Genomic DNA, 18,212 nt, shown 5'->3' on the forward strand with positions numbered 1-18,212 from the left:
CAGTTCTCATTCTGAAGTTCCAAAGTCAACAAGATAAAAAACACTTTCTCAGGCTTTTAATCGTGTGTCTACCATGCCTTGGGCCTCTGACAGCTAACAATTTCATGGCATTTCATGTGCACCAGGCACTCTCTATACCAACAGCCTGGCACCAGTTTATGCTCCTAACCACTCTAGTCTACTTTCAGCTAAGACGTTAGATGCTTTTTTAAGTCTACACAGAGAGGCAGAGAAAGTGAAATGCCAGTCTGTGCAAATCTGAGTTTGCCACTGGCCTTAAGAGGTCTCTCCATAAAGTAGGCAGTCTTTGCTGTGTTTCAATATCTGGTTCTTGAGGATAACTTTGAGACCTGGAGGTCCTTATTGGGAGGGAAGAGGGTGAAATAGGGGACCCTCAGGTAGAGCTTCTGATCTAGACCATTGTCTATCCCATGTACCAGCTGAGTCTGGCCACCCCCAACATCCTGGGCTGATTTCAATGTCCTTTACATAGGGCACAGAGCACTTTGGTGGGAATTCTTGAAAGGTGCCACTTTCTCAGTACCCTCCACTTTCATCTGTTGGTAAATGTCTTAATAAGCATACAAATCTACAGCATCTACCATGAGAGTGGAGTGTCCTTAATTGAGGCATCTTTGTGTGGTACACAGCCTTCACTCCTCTGCAGGGCAGCCCACTTATCCTCTTGGTGACAGCAGTTTCAAAGACTTTGGAGTCAGGCAGGGTTGTGCTCAGCTTCTGGTTTCTCTTTTAACCCTGGAAAATGTTGGACAAGTCCCTTCACCTTTCCAATGCACAGTTGCTTCCTTCATGTGCCAGGTGTGTTTGATGATAACACCCACTTCTCAAGATTATTGAAAGAATCAAATAGTAATTCCTGCAAAGCTAATATTACTTAGAGTATCAGAGATTAGAGCTGAAATTTTAATATTTCATGTCCAGAGTCTACTCCTTCAAAGTTTCAGGAGTTCCCAGATCAGGTTGCAAGTGTTTACCTGGCCTGAGGAGGCAGGAGGGTGGAGGAGGAAGGCTCTTTGTCTCTCCCAGGCCCCTGGCTCACTGGCTGTCAGTGCCAGCCATTGCAGACACTTCTAGCAAAGTACAGCTGGACAACAGTCACTTGTAAGAATCAGTCCCAAGACCCTGTCTCCACTATTTGCTAATCTTTGCCTGAGGGGTCAGTGTTGATTACATTTTTAGCCATCTTAGGCTTGGCTTCAGTCCTGGAAAGGTCTGCTTCAAACCATGGTTCTTGGGAGCAGGGGTTAGGAATTTAAGAATTGCCAGAGAAGCAGATAGTTTTGTCAAGCACATCCCAACCGTCTCCTCTGGGGAAATGTTTTCCAGGATCTAAACCAAATCCAGTGTCTCAATAGTCCCTCTGTCCCACAGCAGAGGCAATAAGTGAGAGTCAAAGGTGGGTTTTCCTCTTTTCTACACAGGGAGGTGAATTCTCTTAGAAGTTAAGAGGTGGGCTCTGGAGTTAGCTCTTGAGAAAACCAGGATTCTTATTCCAGCTCTGCTGTTTGCCACCCATGATCTTTGGCCAAGTGCTCTGATTTCTCTGTACACTCCTCATCTGCAAAATGGGGATAATCATAGCAGACTTCATAGATTCTAAATTGTACTTTTTTTCTGACATTTTAACAGCTCTGAAACTGGAATGTATCTTATAATTAATTGCATCTTAGATTCATCGAAATAAGGCAATCCCTGCCTCTCAATGCGATATTAAATGAGAGAAATACATGTAAAGGCCTAGCCCCTCAAGGACACTCAGTTAACAGAAGCAGGTGTGGTTGTCATTGTTGGAATTGTGATTATCACTACTATTATTTGCACATACTGGGTATTCTGATCCTGCACTTACCTATAATGAGCAGTAGGATTATAGTGAAGAACCTGAAATACGGCTAGAATAAAGGTAAAGCTTTCTGGAAGTCAGTATTTGGGGACTGAATGATTCATCCACACAGCAAACATTTGTTGTCCAGCTACTATATGCAAATTACTAGCCCTGGGTGGTGGACAGACAAGGGTGAACAAGAAATGTGCCCAGTCAACAAGCATGGTAAAGTATCTGTGGGCTCTCGGGACATTTCAACACTCCCTGACTTGGAGTTACATCTCATGGATACTTACATACCCTTTTATGTTTCAGAGGTGCTTTGTATCACTGACCACTTGCTCCTCATGCTTCCTGGGTTATTCCTGCTTCTCTCTCTGAGTTTAGTCACTATCTGGTTACATGTTCCTATTTGTTGTCTTAAAGATGCTGTGACAGAACTAAGCAAAGAATTTCAGGAAGCAGGGGAACCCATCACGGATGACAGCACCAGCTTGCATAAATTTTCTTATAAACTTGAGTATCTCCTGCAAGTAAGTGATGCCTGTAATGTGTTGATTTTTGCACTGATATCTCTTTTCTCCCTCTTGGGTGACTCATCAGCATTCAAGATATGGTTCAGAAAGCCCAAGGAGCCAGTAGGCCCTCGTGGTTAGATTGAAGGTCAGAGCAGTCCCCAGTGCCAGCTCAATCCTCCAAGTGTGATCCTTTGGGGAATTGCAATGTTGCCCCTTAGGATGGCTTTGAGAATCAAGAACATCCTTTAGAGATTTAGGTCATTATAAGGTAGGTCAGAAGGTTACTGTATGGCAAGGATCTTAACTTTGGGACAGTTACATACCCCTTTGGGAGTTTAGTGAAAGCTATAGACTCTTCCCAAAATGACATTCGTGTATGTATACACACAATCACGCATTTTTGCAGGCAGATTCTAAGAGTGTGTGGACCCTCTAAAGATTATCCATGGGCTTCTGTTTTAGAGCTTTGCTACTCAATGTGCAGTCCATAGACCAGCAGCATCAGCATCTTCTGGGAGCTTATTTGTAGTATATTCTTGGCTCCCACCCCCACCTACTGAATCAGAATCTTTGGGGTCAGCCTGGAATATTTTCTTTTAACATATTGATGGTATAACTCTTATCCCTGCTTAGCCCAAAAAGTACTGATGTAAAAAACACTGCAGATGTGGAAAAATGCATGCAACTAAAATAGTCAGGAAAGAAATGCTCTAAAAGTTATTTTAGGGTAGTGGTATTAGGTGTTAAATTTTTTTCTATTTTTGTGTTTTGTTTTATCTAGATATCCTAATAACATATGCATATTTTGCTTCTGTAATCAGAAAAAAAAATGCTATAAAATGTTATAGAAAGACATACCTGTATCATTGTGAACACCATTATTTTGCAACGTCACATCCCACCAAAGCACGTAGTGTGCGGGCCCACTAGAGGAAAGGCCCCTAACGTGCTGAAGGGCTTGCCTCTCTCATGACATTTCAGCTGGTTCTTTAACGTTGTAAAAATGTTTTTGAGCCTTTCTTTTTTTCAATTAAGCCCATTTTGGTTTTGGATTTGAAATGACTCAGAGCTGACATTTATTTAAATTTATTGTAGGTGTATTAAAACGATATTGAAACTTAAGTGTTGAGTAACTGGGATAAAAGGTCATTATCTTATTTCTCTAAGTTGAAGGATAGTTAACACTCTTCATATTGCCCTTAAGACTCTTTTCTTTTTCTTTTTTTTTTTTCCTTGGAGACAGAGTTTCACTCTTGTTGCCCAGGCTGTCGTGCAGTGGTGCAATCTTGGCTCACTGCTACCTCCGCCTCCCAGGTTCAAGTGATTCTCCTGCCTCAGCCTCTCCAGTAGCTGGGATCACAGGCGCCCGCCACCACACCCAGCTAATTTGTGTATTTTTAGTAGAGATGGGGTTTCACCATGTTGGCCAGGCTGGTCTTGAACCCCTGACCTCAGGTGATCCACCCACCTCAGCCTCCCAAAGTACTGGATTACCAGCGTGAGCCACCGCACCTGGCCAAGACTCTTTTCTTGTATTTCTTTCTCATCCGTTAATAACACCTTTGGTGGTTTTCCACCCAGCTGTATGAACAGGGTATTAACACACCTTGATTTGCCAATAAATAAAAATAATGCCAATAAAGGACCTCACCCAGTGCTGGCACCTAAGAAGCTATTGTTATTATTTATCATTTAAATGCTGGGATGAAGAGCAGTGGGTTTGGACCTCCTCTCCCTGTCCCTTTCCCTACCCAGTTTGATCAGAAAGAGAAGGCCACCCTCCTGGGCAACAAGAAGGACTACTGGGATTACTTCTGTGCCTGCCTGGCCAAGGTGAAAGGAGCCAACGATGGGATCCGATTTGTCAAGTCTATCTCGGAGGTAAGCTGAGCAAGCAGCCAACAACTTCGTGTTTTCCTTTTGCCTGCCTAAAGCAGCTCTTGCAGAGACCTTTGCTGCAGACAGCTAAATGAGGAAGTGGGAGTTTATGGGTGGTAAAGAAATCTAGTCCAGGTATACTCAATGCCCATTGTTGCAGTGGCTCAAGCTTGGGGAAGCCACTTCAGTGAGTGTTTACCAAGAGGAAGAATGCTGAGTCCTGAATGTACCTTAGGCCACAACCCACATGTTACTTAACAAGGTGGCCTGTTCACATACATTGTAAGTCTGCTAATGGCAGCCCTTGAGGTGTAAAGCATAGGATGGCTCCATTTTTTTAAAAAACTAATTTTCTGAGATAAAATTCTTTAGAGTTTGCTATGCTGCTTTCCCTACACTTTGCCCAGGAAACTTAGATTTGAAATGAGAATGATGTGGGATCTCAAGAGACATTTCTTAAAATAGTGATGTGCCAACTTTCTACTTTCAATTCTGAGCCCCTCTAGAGCAAAATGCCATGGCTTTGCTCTTTTACAAAACTCCAGAACAACAAACACACACACATACTTCACATACACACTCACACTCTCCTCTCTGTTTGTTTTCCACCCTCAACCCCCAGAGAATCTTTCTTCTCTCTCGTCAGCCTATTCCATCCAGGAGTGCAGAACTTTGCATATCAGGGAGCAGGTAAACCCCTATATTTGAGACAGGAGGTTTGTACATTTCTTCTTTCTTTTCAGTAAGTGTGAAGTCACTTTAAAGTCAACACATCTGCTGCTTGGCTGGCTGCCCACAAATACCACAGCCTTAGGTATTCTGGGAAGGGCTCCTCACCAACCATGCCAGCTGGAGCTAAATGACTTTCTTCATATGGAGAATGATGGTGTTAGATACGCTGACATCAATGGCTGGACATTTCCCACCATTTGCACCCTCTGACATCTGAGACGATGAGGAAGGATCCTGGCTCTAAAGGGCTGGTTCTGCGAGTTTCTTTAATGTCCATGTTAGTGTGGATGAGTCTTGTGAGGTCTGGTGGGATACTTGGGTCCATGAGGTAGAGCGGTATTTTAATTTTAATGCATCATAAATGTGGAAGGGGTTCTCTTTGTCACTCTCCTGTCTTCATTCTTCAGCCACTGCATCAGAGCAACTAAAGCCTTTAACTTTATGACTTTGGTCAGCTGAAGTCTGGAAATAAATTTAGTTTGAATCCCCATTCCACAGGATTATGAAATGCTTGCTAAAACACATCTACTTTTTGCCTAGTTTCTTCTTCTTTTCTCATAATGCAGACAGATCTTTAGACAGTCTGAAGCCATGGAAACTGACTTTCTAGAAGCAAAAAACATTCCTTGCTTGCATGAATGTTGGTGTTTTAGTGGCTGGCATAGGCTCTGCTTCCCATAGGGTCCAGTTGTTTCATCTCGGTTGAAGACTGCTCTCTGGGGCATCATTGGTTGGAATGGCTTGGAACATCCCTAGGCTACGTGAGTTGCTGGATACTTGGTTAATTTTAATAATCAAGTAGCCATCTGGGTCTTTAACCGAGAGGGTAAGAGTTAATGGATAAGAAGCATTTATAGGTCCCCTCAGAACCCTTTGAGGTAGGAGGCAGCTATTTAGGCTAAAATAGGTGAAGGTTCTAAGAAACCATTTCTGGAGATTCAGTATGGGCTCAGCTTGGACTGTGTTTCACTGTGATGAGGGTGTAGCTCATCGTCAGGCTCATGGCACAATGACCTGGTTTAAAGCAGAATCAGCTCTCATGTACCCTGCAGATTTTCTGTCCTTTGCTGCCATTGTATTGCTTCTCGGGATAGTGTATGTGGGTTCTGATTAAAAGCTAAAAAAAATTAAGGAATTAGGTAATGAAAGTGGATCCATAATCTCAAAACATAAAAAGGCCAGGCAGCATTTTGATTTGCAGTACAAGGGAACTATTGTTCCCTTCCCCCTAAAAATACCTTTTAAAATAAATAGTTCTCTCTCTCTCTCTCTCTCTCTCTCTCTCTCTCTCTATATATATATATATATATATATATATATATAAGTTCTTTTATATATCTATATAAAATTATATATAGATATATAAAAGGCCACCCTCCTGGGCAACAAGTTGAAGCTGAGGTAAGTTGAAGCAAGGTAAGGTAACTTGCTTAGCTTACCTCCGAGATAGACTTGACAAATCGGATCCCATCATTGGCTCCTTTCACCTGGGCCAGGCAGGCACAGAAGTAATCCCAGTAGTCCTTCTTGTTGCCCAGGAGGGTGGCCTTCCCTTCCCCCTAAAAATACCTTTTAAAATAAATAGTTCTCTTTATATATATATTTTATATATATATATTATATAAAATATATCTTTTATATTATATATAAAATATATCTTTTATATTATATATAAAATATATCTTTTATATATAATATAAAAGATATATTTTATATATAATATAAAATATATACTTTATATATAATATAAAAGATATATATAATATAAAAGATATATATTATATATTATAATATAAATTATATATATATAATTTTTATATATAATATATAATATATATAATTTATATATAATATATAATATATATATAAATTCTTTTATATATATAAAATATTATATATATAAAAAATAATATATATAGTTCTCTTTATAGATATATAATTATATATATATATAAAATTAATTCAGTTAATGGGCCTGATTAAAAGTATAGCCTCAAATGTTTGCCATTAAAAAAGTTTTGATGTTCTAAAGGCTAGTATAATGGTAAGTTTGCCAAAAATAAGGACAAGTTCCTGTCTTTGGGAGCTTACAGACCTGGGCTGTGATGTGAGGGTCTTAATGAAATTCTGCAGGGTGTGTGTTTGTATAATTGACACGCTTCACTTCACAGTGCCTTGCTCACCTCTTTCCAACTGCCTGAATTTCCTGGTTATCACCACTAAGCACTTTGTTCTCACCTCAATCGTCAGCGGAAAACTGATTTAGACAGGATATACCATCAAGATTCTCCCCTTCGCATCTGCTGAGATCGTCTATCTGCAGACATGTCATGGTGGCTTTTATAAAGCCAATAAACCAGGCTGCTGTCTGCCTTCACTTCCAGGTGGCCTGGCTGTACCCAAAACACACATGGGGAAATGTCTTACAGCTTCTGTAGTTAAAGAGAGTTAACACCTTCTTGGTTTTTAAAACTACTTCATATGGTATCATTTCCTTGAGTCAGCAGTAAGAAGAAATATAGCTCTGAGCTAAAAGGTGCTATACACCAGGATGTTTACCCCATTGAATCAGGAAATATGTGGTACGGCCTCAAGCACTGGCATTTAATGCCAGTATTTCCTGACTCAATATAGTGTCGGAATTAAAATCTGAATAGTATGAGGTATAGGAACCCTCTGGCAAACCACTGCTCCCCCTTCTCCCATCACATATACACACTGTAAATATTTCTGACCTTTGAAGGGGTGGGGAAGGTATTGGTCCCAGCTTACCCTACCCAGAGCCAGAGCCTGAGAGAGCAGGTACATGTGGTAGGTCAGGAGGTTTTGAATTCCTGCCTATTTTCTTGAGTTTCTGCACTGACCTATCAGGAATATGAATCCTAATTTGCAAACTTGCCCAAGTGTCTTCTGTGGCTGTCCCTTTTATTCCATCCGCCTTGGCCATTGTATGCTCCCAGCTGACAGAGCCCTGCTTTGCAGCCTCATGACAGAGTCTCTGGCCAACATATCCCATCTCCATCACAACAAGCTTTTGAGTGGTGAATTTAAGCCTCAAACAGTTACAGTCACATCTTCTCCTTCCTCTGAATTGGATTTCAGGTATAAGCTCTGTGGGGAGAGGTTTTCAAGACAGGCCTGCACCTGGGCCTTCCTATGCCATCCATGCCGAACTTGTGAGACAGACCCATATCCATTTTATCCTTAGCCTGGTGTGACTGGGCTGCCTAGAGACACCCCTGGTCTCACCCCTAGGCTCCTTCTGATTCAATGTAGTGATTTGGCATATCTGATAAAGAACAGGAAATCCAACCAGGAAAGCGTTGGCAGACTTGTAGATTTTACTGATGGTTTCATGGAACACAGATGAGGCAGTTACACGGCCGCACTCACGCACCTCTGCCCTTGTCCCTCTCTTCCTCCTTCTGCACATGTTTTTGCCAAGCCCTTTAGGCCCTTCTCCTGCACCTGTTTCCCACACACCTTAAAAACAAACCAGCATTAGCTGAGCTGAGACCATCTCTTCCTCCTCAAGCTGACTTCTGATGTGAGAAGTCCTTCATTTACCTACTTCCAGGTTTTACTCTAATGTAAAACTGAGTTTTATTTGGTTCCTATCTGACTCCAAACCCAGAGATTCTGATAGAGCAGAGGAGGGAAAGTGACATTCCAATAGAATCTGCAGATGTTTGGTAGCCTCTTGTTAATATATCTTCCATGATATGTTTGCTGGAGTCTGCAGATTATTCTCAGATGAAGGCCTGCAAGTAGTTCACCCACTTCAAGCCTTACTCTCTGCAGTGAGAGTATCAAATGTGTTGTGTCCTTTGAAGGACAACGTGTAGGGTAAAATTGGGTGACATTTTTTGCCCTGTATCTGTGTTTCACAAGCCATCTATGAGACCAGGTCTATATTTGGAGTTAGGCTGACAGCTCTTTGGCTCTATGTAATCTGCTTTTTCCAGCTCCGAACATCATTGGGGAAAGGAAGAGCATTTATTCGCTACTCCTTGGTGCACCAGAGGTTGGCAGACACCTTACAGCAGTGCTTCATGAACACCAAAGTGACCAGGTAAATACAGGACAGGGCTGGGGTTTAGCACCATCCCGTGCAGAAATGAACTAAAGTTCATTAATAATAATGACAACTGCAACAGTAGTGCTCATTTGTGTCCCCCATGACACTGCAGACTCCTTCCACATCTATCATTGTCTTCCACCCCTCCTCCCAAAGTCCTTGACACATGTGGGCAAGTAGCACTGAGTTTTATAGGTCAGTGAGGCTCAGAGGGGCTTAATGCTTTTCTCCAGGCCTCACCCGTTGCTTCTTAACTCCCGATACCAGGCATTTTCCCCGGTGGATGGCATGTCCTTGCTGCCAGCACTACTGGACAGACAGGTTACAGCCTTGGCCTCTCAGCAGAATCACCTGTGGGGTTTTTTAACACTACTGAGCCTGGGTCCTCACCTGGCATACTGAGTGAACACACTGGAGACTGTGGTGGGCAGCCAGGACTGGGAGCCACTGCAGAGCTCAGGTCAGGTGTGCAGTCAGCCTTTGTGCGGGTAGTGCTGAAGCCTCAAAAGGGAAGACAGAAGGGAGGAGAGAGGCAGGGATTGAGTCTATAAAGGGGAGAATGGGTGTCAGCTTAGAAGCTGCAAATCAGGTACCAGTCAACTAAACCTCTTTGTGTTTTCCAGCATCTCTTGACTGGCCCCTTTCCTTTTGGAGTATTCAAAAGTTTTTGAATCTAAAAAAACTACAAAGGGAAAACCTTTTGTTTCCTTAAACCTTATGTCACCTTAAAGATTGATTTGCATAGAGATGTACTCGTATTTCTCATGCATGTGACAGGCCTTGTGAATTGATGTGAGCTGAAGAAGTTTGCATATTTGATTTGAAGGTTATTTTGTTTTAGATGTTTGGTGAAGATCGTCATCAACAGCTTGACTTAATCACAGTTCACAGACAATAAGGTCCCACATTTTTGCCCATGCGGGAGTGCAGCACACTGTAATCTCAAGCTGCTGGGCTCAAGTGATCTTCTTACCTCAGCCTTCGAGTAGCTGGATAGGCATTTACCACTGTGTCTGGCTAATTTTTTACTTTTTATATAGACAGGGGCTCACTATGTTGCCCAGCCTGGCCTCAAATTCCTGGGCTCAAATGAACCCCCTGCCTAGGCCTCCCAAAGTGCTAGGATTACAGATGTGAGCCACTATGCCCAGCCATCTTTTTCATTTTGGGCGGGGGTTGGGGTAGGGGGTTAGGGTAGTCTTAACCTGTCACACAGGCTGGAGTGCAGTGGCACGATCATGGCTCACTGTGGCCTCTACCTCCTGGGTTCAAGCAATCCTCCTGCCTCAGCTTCTTGAGAAGCTGGTACTACAGGTACATGCCACCATGCTCCGCTTGGTTTGTTTGGTAGAGATGGGATCTTGCCATGTTGCCCACTCTGGCCTCGAACTCCTGGGTTCAAGCTATCCTCCTGCCTCAGCTTCCCAAAGTGTTGGGATTACAGGCACGAGCAACTGTGTTCTGATGCATCTTTTTAAAATTCTTGTTACTTTGCCTGAAATGAAACAACCACTACCTCAAAATGCAGATAACATTTATTTTATTTTTTCTGACCCTGTCTTATGGTGCTGAACCATTTCTGAATAGTTTGTTCCTTGGCTTTTAAATTGGTATCTGGACAGAAATTAGCAGTGAGTTTAGTGTCCCATATTGAGTTCCGAAAATGGAATAGAAAGTAATCTTTCAAAAAAGAAGTTTTCTTTCTCCTACAATTGCCCTTTCTTGGCAAATGATTGATGTTTAAGGTTTCCATATCCTTTTTGAGAAGTAGATATGATATACATAATAAATGAATAAGCATCCAGATCATTGCAGTAATTTCTTTGAAGAAGAGCAAGCTTATTTGAGAGTTATGTTCTTCTACCATGAAAATGAAATTTGTTTGTGTGCCTGTGTCTTTTAATTTAGTAACCTGAGTTGGAATTCGATGAGGCAGAGCCACAGTGGGAGGACTGATTAAATTCACACTTTGTTTATCTTTATTACTCTTATAATTGTTTTTCTGCAGTGACTGGTACTATGCAAGAAGCCCCTTTCTGCAGCCAAAGCTGAGCTCGGACATTGTGGGCCAACTCTATGAGCTGACTGAGGTTCAGTTTGACCTGGCGTCGAGGGGCTATGACTTGGATGCTGCCTGGCCAACATTTGCCAGGTACTTTGAAGGATTGCTTGGTTTAAAAAACAGGAAAAGAGACATTTGAAGTTTTGAAGATTGCCACCAGTCTACTCAAAGCAATTTTGCTTGTTCAGTAAATTACACAAACCTGTTCAACTCTTATTCCAGCTCCTTTTACAGACTTTGTTGAATCATGACTAACAATAACATCTGAAGGCTCCAACCTTAAACCAACTTAACTAGCCAGGGCATGAGTCAGTGGAGATGTGTATTGCAAAAGCCAAGGCTTTAAAAATTTTTTTAAGGCACTTGTTGTTATGGGCACTGGGGGAGGAGTGGGCTTTTTCCCGTGCCTGTTCTTATGGAGTTATTACAGAAGGCTCTTAAGCAGTAGGAGAGGAAGTGAAAGCCACAGCTCGTCCACATAAGGGTTGCAGGAAAGGTTGCTGCATTTTTGTTTCTTCTTTTTTTCTTTACTGAGGCCATCAAGCCAGCCATATCTTACACCAGTGTGGCACTCACATACCACCAGAGTCCTTACATGAGCTCCAGGAAGGAGGTGTGAGGAACAGGCTCAGAGGATCAGGGGACTTGACAAAGTCACCCAGCTGGTGGGCAGCAGGCCTGAGACACCTGACTTGGGTTAAAATCAAATCCAGTGTTCTTTGTTTTGTTTTGCTTTGCTTTCTGTTTATAAGGCTTTTAAAATTTAACATTCATATTTTTTATTAGGAAATACTTCACATATGGAGAAAAGTGGTGAATATGATAGTCACATGCGAACCGCTAGGATTTAATTTTGCCATATTCAGATGTCCTTTTTTTATTTTTATTTTTTGTAGGGATGGAGTCTTGCCATCTTTCCCAGGCTGGTTTGAACTCCTGGGCTCAAGCAATCCTCCTATCTTGGCCTTCCAAACTGCTGGGATTACAGGTGTGAGCCACCACGCCTGGCCCAGATATTCTTTTTAAAACTTTTTTATTTTGAAATAATTTCAGAATTACAGAAAAGTTGCAAAAATAGTACAAAGTACTCATCTATCCTTCACCTTGATTCCCTAGTTATCGATATTTTACTATAATTGTTCATCATTTTTTCTATTTACATGTTGATTTATTTCCTAAGCCTTTTGAGAGTACATTACAGACTTGATCCTCTTTTCTCTTAAGTACTTAATTATGTATTTTCTAAAATCAAGGACATCCTGTTATATAACTCAGTACAGTTATTAAAATCAGAAAATTAGCATTGATACAATACTGGTATCTAATCTACAGATCTCATTTAAATTTTACAAATTATCTCAATAATGTCTCTCATAATCTAAGATCCAATCCCAGATCACATATTAATTGTTAATTCATTAATTGCTATGCCTCTCTAGTCCACTTTAATTTTGAATAGTTTTTCAGTCTTTGTCTTTCATAACATTGATATTTTTGAAAAATACAGGCCAGTTATTTTGTAAGATGTTCCTTAATTTGAGTTTGTCTGATGTTTCCTCATTATTGGATTTAGGTTAAGTGTTTTTGGCAAGAATACCTTAACTGTTGTGTCCTTGTCAGCACACTGTATCTGGAGGCACACAGTGTTGATTCGTTTCATTACTAATGAGGTTAACCCTGGTCATTTGGGTAAGGCGGTGCTTGCCAAGTTTCTCCAAAAGTTACTATTTCTTCCTTTGTAATGAGTATATATCTTATGGGAAGACATGTTGAAATTACATTATTATCCTTTTTTCTCTTAAATCTTCCCTGTATTAGTTTTAATACCATTTGATCATTCTTGCCTGAAGCAGTTATTACCATCATCATTACCAGAGTGATTTTCTAACTCCATTATTTCTTTTACATTATTAGTTGGCATTCTACTGTAAGGAAGATCTTTTCTTTTTCCCCATTTATTCATTCATAGCAGTATTGACTCATGGATTCTTATTTTATTCAATAGGTTACATTCTGTCACTGTCATTATTTATTTTGAAGCTTAAATTATCCCATTTATCCAATTACCCCAGTGGGGAGCCCCCTTCAAGCTGGCTGTTGTGGGGAGGTTTGGTTACGTCTGATACTTTTTTTAAGAAATAAAATATTATAGATCAGCTAAAGCCCCACCCCATTGCCATCCTTTCTCCTTTGTTCCCCTTTCAGAAGTAATCATGTAATCAATGCATTTCATTCCCAGATGTTATGCTTTCATTATTACTTGTGTATTTGTAAATATTTTATATATGTGTATATATATAGTTTTATTTTGTAAATGTTTTACAATTTTACACATGTTGAATCATGTGATAGCTATCCTTTGCAACCTGCTTTTTTCATTCTGCCTTGTTTTTGAGATTTTGTATCTGTTTATACATGGAGTTCTGTAAGTGTAGAGTTGGGTTGGTAAACCACAGCCCAGAGGGCTGTGTGGAACACAGCTTTGCCCATTTATTCACCTGTTGTCCATGGCTGCTTTTATGCTAACAGTGCCAGTTGAGGGACAGAGACCATATAGCCCACAAGACCAAACTATTTACTATCTGGCCCTTTTCAAAAAAAAAAAAGAATGCCAACCCATGGTGTAGAGAATTCTGTTGGGTGAATAAGCCACAGTATATCTCTTTCCCTAGCAGTGTAGAGTTTGTTTGGTTTCCCTTTTTCCAGTTACAGTGCTGCCAAGAGCATCCCCACTGTCTCCTTATATACATGTGTGACTGTCTTCACGGAAGATACTATGAAGGGCAGTTGCTGGGTTTTGGAGACTAAGTTTGAACACGCAATAATTTTAGATTTAGGAGATGATTCTGATGAAGTAAAAATATGTTTAGTTTCCAGTGTTCCTGCTAAACGAGAGTTATCACACAAGCCTTTGTATTTCTAAAGCAATGCCATCCAATGGAACTTTCTGCATGAGGGAAATGTTCTGTATCTGCACTGACCGGCCTGGTTGTATGACCTAGAAGCAGGCCTCCCAGCCACACTGTTGCTGTGTCATACAGAGCGGGCAGCTGAGCCCCCAAGCACAGTGTGACTCTTATTTACCAAACTGACCGCTGCTTGTTCCTCACTGGCAGACAAACTGAGGCAGGCACCAAAAGCTTGAGGAAAATTTAAACCAAATATTGGGAAATACATGTTCACTTAATTGTTTTTTGGCAGTGGGAGGAAAGCCATGATGGTAAAACTCTAGCCATGGAATTCATCTATTACAGACCAGTGTAGCTGTGCTCTTTGGTGGAATCTGCTGGGTTTGACTTCCTTACATTCTACCTGGGAAGGCAGCCTCCACCACCACCTGGTTGCCTAGTGACCAGCAAGAACACCATGTGTGTAGGTTTCCTGCTCTGAATACAGGTATGTCTGTTTTGTTGCCCCACAGGAGGACGCTGGCCGCTGGCTCTTCTGCTTACCTGTGGAAACCCCCTAGCCGCAGCTCCAGCATGAGCAGTTTGGTGAGCAGCTACCTGCAGGTAAGGCCAGGAAGGCTGGGAATTATCTTACTGTAGCTTCTACCAGGGTATGTCCTTGCCCCTAGCAACTCAAGGGTGATGTTCTCAGATACCCGTTGTTCCAGCCAGAGCAATAGAACCACTCAGTTATAGCTGCTATTCCCTGGAGTCTGGGTTTTTCAACCAAATAGAATCTAGGCTCTCTTAAAAATTAAATTCTTTTAAATGATTTTAAAGTATTTTAAAAGAAGCAGTTTAGCACTGTGGTTAAAAGTGACAGACTCAAATCCTGACTCTCACCTACCAGCTGTGACCAAGGGGAAATTACTTAACCTTCAGCTCTCTCATCCACAGGATGGGGATAATAAAACTCATTCTAGCTAATAAATGAGGGGTGCGTGTGCAGTTCTTAAGCATATGTTAAGTACTTACAGGCTTGACATATGCAAGGGCTCAGTCAATGTTAGTAGGTAGTGGCAGTTTGTTAATTTTTCTTAGAAATGTGAATTTATCACAGCTGTATATAGTTCTGTGGAAACTGAACAGCAATTAAAAAAATTAAAATGATCAATATAAGGAGCGTTAAGAGTAGAAAATAGATGAATCTTTTACCTTATTTTGTGGCTTAATCATGCCAGGAGTTGCAGGTATGGGTATGGCACAATGAATGAACAACAGCTTCGATATAACTGAATTTATCTCAGAGACAACGTCCATTAAGTTAATAAGGCTGAAGAAGGCTGGATGGGAAATGCAAGTCTGTATCTCAGTGGAGCTCACATGGGTGGCCTCATGGCTTTGGAATGTGCTGCTGAATCTGTGGCAGATGCTTTGAGCAAAGGGATTCTAGTTTTTTGAATAGTTCTTTAGACTAACCTTAGGGCAGGTAATGCCTGTATTTTTACCTCTGCTCTCATTAAACTCTAAAGCTTTTCTGAATAGCCCTGTAGCTTCATCCTAAAGCCGCTTGTCTTTTGTGTTTTTCTTCCCAGACTCAAGAGATGGTGTCCAACTTTGACCTGAACAGCCCCCTAAACAACGAGGCATTGGAGGGCTTTGATGAGATGCGACTAGAGCTGGACCAGTTGGAAGTGCGGGAGAAGCAGCTACAGGAGCGCATGCAGCAGCTGGACAGAGAGAACCAGGAGCTGAGGGCAGCTGTCAGCCTGCAAGGGGAGCAACTGCAGACAGAGAGGGAGAGGGGGCGCACTGCAGCAGAGGACAACGTTCGCCTCACTTGCTTGGTGGCTGAGCTCCAGAAGCAGTGGGAGGTCACCCAGGCCACCCAGAACACTGTGAAGGAGCTGCAGACGTGCCTGCAGTCCCTGGAGCTAGGAGCAGCAGAGAAGGAGGAGGACTACCACACAGCCCTGCGGCGGCTGGAGTCCATGCTGCAGCCCTTGGCACGGGAGCTTGAGGCCACACGGGACTCACTGGGCAAGAAGAACCAGCATTTAGCCAGCGTCCCAGACTGGCTAGCCATGGCTCAGCAGAAGGCAGATACGGCATCAGACACAAAGGGCCAGCAAGAACCTATTCCCAGCGATGCGGCCCAGGAGATCCAGGAGCTAGGGGAGAAGCTTCAAGCCCTAGAAAGGGAGAGAACCAAGGTCGAGGAGGTCAACAGACAGCAGAGTGCCCAACTGGAACAGCTGGTCAAGGAGCTGCAGCTGAAAGAGGATGCCCGGGCCAGCCTGGAGCGCCTGGTGAAGGAGATGGCCCCACTCCAGGAGGAGTTGTCTGGGAAAGGACAGGAGGCAGACCAGCTCTGGCAACGGCTGCAGGAGTTGCTGGCCCACTCGAGCTCCTGGGAGGAGGAGCTAGCAGAGTTGACGCGGGAGAAAAAACAGCAACAGGAGGAGAAGGAGCTGCTGGAGCAGGAGGTCAGGTCTCTGACCCAGCAGCTGCAGTTCCTGGAGACCCAGCTGGCACAGGTGAGCCAACATGTGAGTGACCTGGAGGAGCAGAAGAAGCAGCTCATCCAGGACAAAGACCATCTCAGCCAGAAGGTGGGTGCGCTCGAGCGGCTTGCTGGGCAGCCTGGCCCAGAACTGCCAGTGGCAGGTGAGAAGAATGAGGCCCTGGTCCCTGTGAGCTCCAGTCTGCAAGAGGCCTGTGGGAAGCCAGAGAAGGAGCAGAGGGGCCTGCAGGAGGCACAGTTAGATGATACCAAGGTGCAAGAGGGCAGCCAGGAGGAAGAGCTCCGGCAGGCCAACAGGGAGCTGGAGAAGGAGCTACAGAATGTGGTCGGGCGTAACCAGCTCCTGGAGGGCAAGCTGCAAGCCCTGCAGGCCGACTACCAGGCTTTGCAGCAGCGGGAAGCAGCCATCCAGGGCTCCTTGGCCTCCCTGGAGGCCGAGCAGGCCAGCATCCGGCACTTGGGTGACCAGATGGAGGCGAGCTTGCTGGCTGTAAGGAAGGCCAAGGAGGCCATGAAAGCCCAGGTGGCAGAGAAGGAGGCCACTCTACAGAGCAAGGAGGGCGAGTGTCGGCAGCTGCGGGAGGAGGTGGAGCAGTGCCGGCAACTGGCAGAGGCCCAGCACAGAGAGCTTAGGGCTCTCGAGAGCCAGTGCCAGCAGCAGACCCAGCTGATTGAGGTCCTCACAGCAGAGAAAGGCCAACAGGGAGTTGGCCCATCCCCCGACAATGAAGCCCGTGAGCTGGCTGCCCAGCTAGCCCTGTCTCAGGCGCAGCTGGAAGTCCATCAGGGGGAGGCCCAACGGCTGCAGGCTCAGGTGGTGGACCTCCAGGCCAAGATGCGGGCAGCCATGGATGACCAGGACAAGGTGCAGAGCCAGCTAAGCATGGCTGAGGCCGTCCTGAGGGAGCACAAAACCCTTGTGCAGCAGCTGAAGGAGCAGAACGAAGCCCTTAACAGAGCCCATGTCCAAGAGCTGCTGCAGTGCTCGGAGCGTGAAGGGGCACTGCAGGAGGAGAGGGCCGGTGAGGCCCAGCAGAGGGAGGAGGAGCTGCGGGCCCTGCAGGAGGAGCTGTCCCATGCCAAATGCAGCTCCGAGGAAGCACAGCTGGAGCACGCTGAGCTGCAAGAGCAGCTGCACCGGGCCAACACGGACACAGCTGAGCTGGGCATCCAGGTTTGCGCACTGACCATGGAAAAGGAGCGAGTGGAGGAGGCACTGGCCTGTGCTGTCCAGGAGCTCCAGGACGCCAAAGAGGCAGCCTCAAGGGAGCGAGAGAGCCTGGAGCGCCAAGTAGCTACGCTGCAGCAAGAGAAGGAGAGCTTGCAGGAGAAGCTGAAGGCGGCCAAGGCAGCAGCTGGCTCACTGCCTGGCCTGCAGGCCCAGCTCGCCCAGGCCGAGCAGCGGGCCCAGAGCCTCCAAGAGGCTGCACACCAGGAGCTCGACACCCTCAAGTTCCAGCTGAGTGCTGAAATCATGGACTACCAGAGCAGACTTAAGGTAATCCTAGCTTCAACCACTTGGGCTCTACCGATCTCCCTGGGCAGGCCTGGTGGGTCCATGGGAGGATGCATCTTTAGCCATGAGGCAGGTGAGGGCTGGAGAATGTACTGTGGGTACAGGCAAACACCTTGTCGCCCTGTCCTATCACAGTTCGCAGTAACATCTTTCTCTCTGCAGGAATAAGT

The 18,212-nt window shown here is 44.1% G+C and overlaps 1 protein-coding gene across 1 annotated transcript in view; it reads left to right on the forward strand.

Annotated features, from left to right (window-relative positions):
- FYCO1 (FYVE and coiled-coil domain containing 1) overlaps nucleotides 1–18,212 on the forward strand; it is a 75,396-nt gene that overhangs the window by 11,860 nt on the left and 45,324 nt on the right. Inside the window, exons 3-8 of the mRNA XM_003256970.3 lie at nucleotides 2,273–2,379; nucleotides 4,120–4,245; nucleotides 8,940–9,046; nucleotides 11,061–11,204; nucleotides 14,536–14,626; nucleotides 15,598–18,024. Coding sequence (XP_003257018.2) covers nucleotides 2,273–2,379; nucleotides 4,120–4,245; nucleotides 8,940–9,046; nucleotides 11,061–11,204; nucleotides 14,536–14,626; nucleotides 15,598–18,024 — 3,002 coding nt within the window. The remainder of the gene's footprint in view (nucleotides 1–2,272; nucleotides 2,380–4,119; nucleotides 4,246–8,939; nucleotides 9,047–11,060; nucleotides 11,205–14,535; nucleotides 14,627–15,597; nucleotides 18,025–18,212) is intronic.

Source organism: Nomascus leucogenys, chromosome 4, assembly GCF_006542625.1.
Source record: "Nomascus leucogenys isolate Asia chromosome 4, Asia_NLE_v1, whole genome shotgun sequence".
Lineage (NCBI taxonomy): Eukaryota > Metazoa > Chordata > Mammalia > Primates > Hylobatidae > Nomascus > Nomascus leucogenys.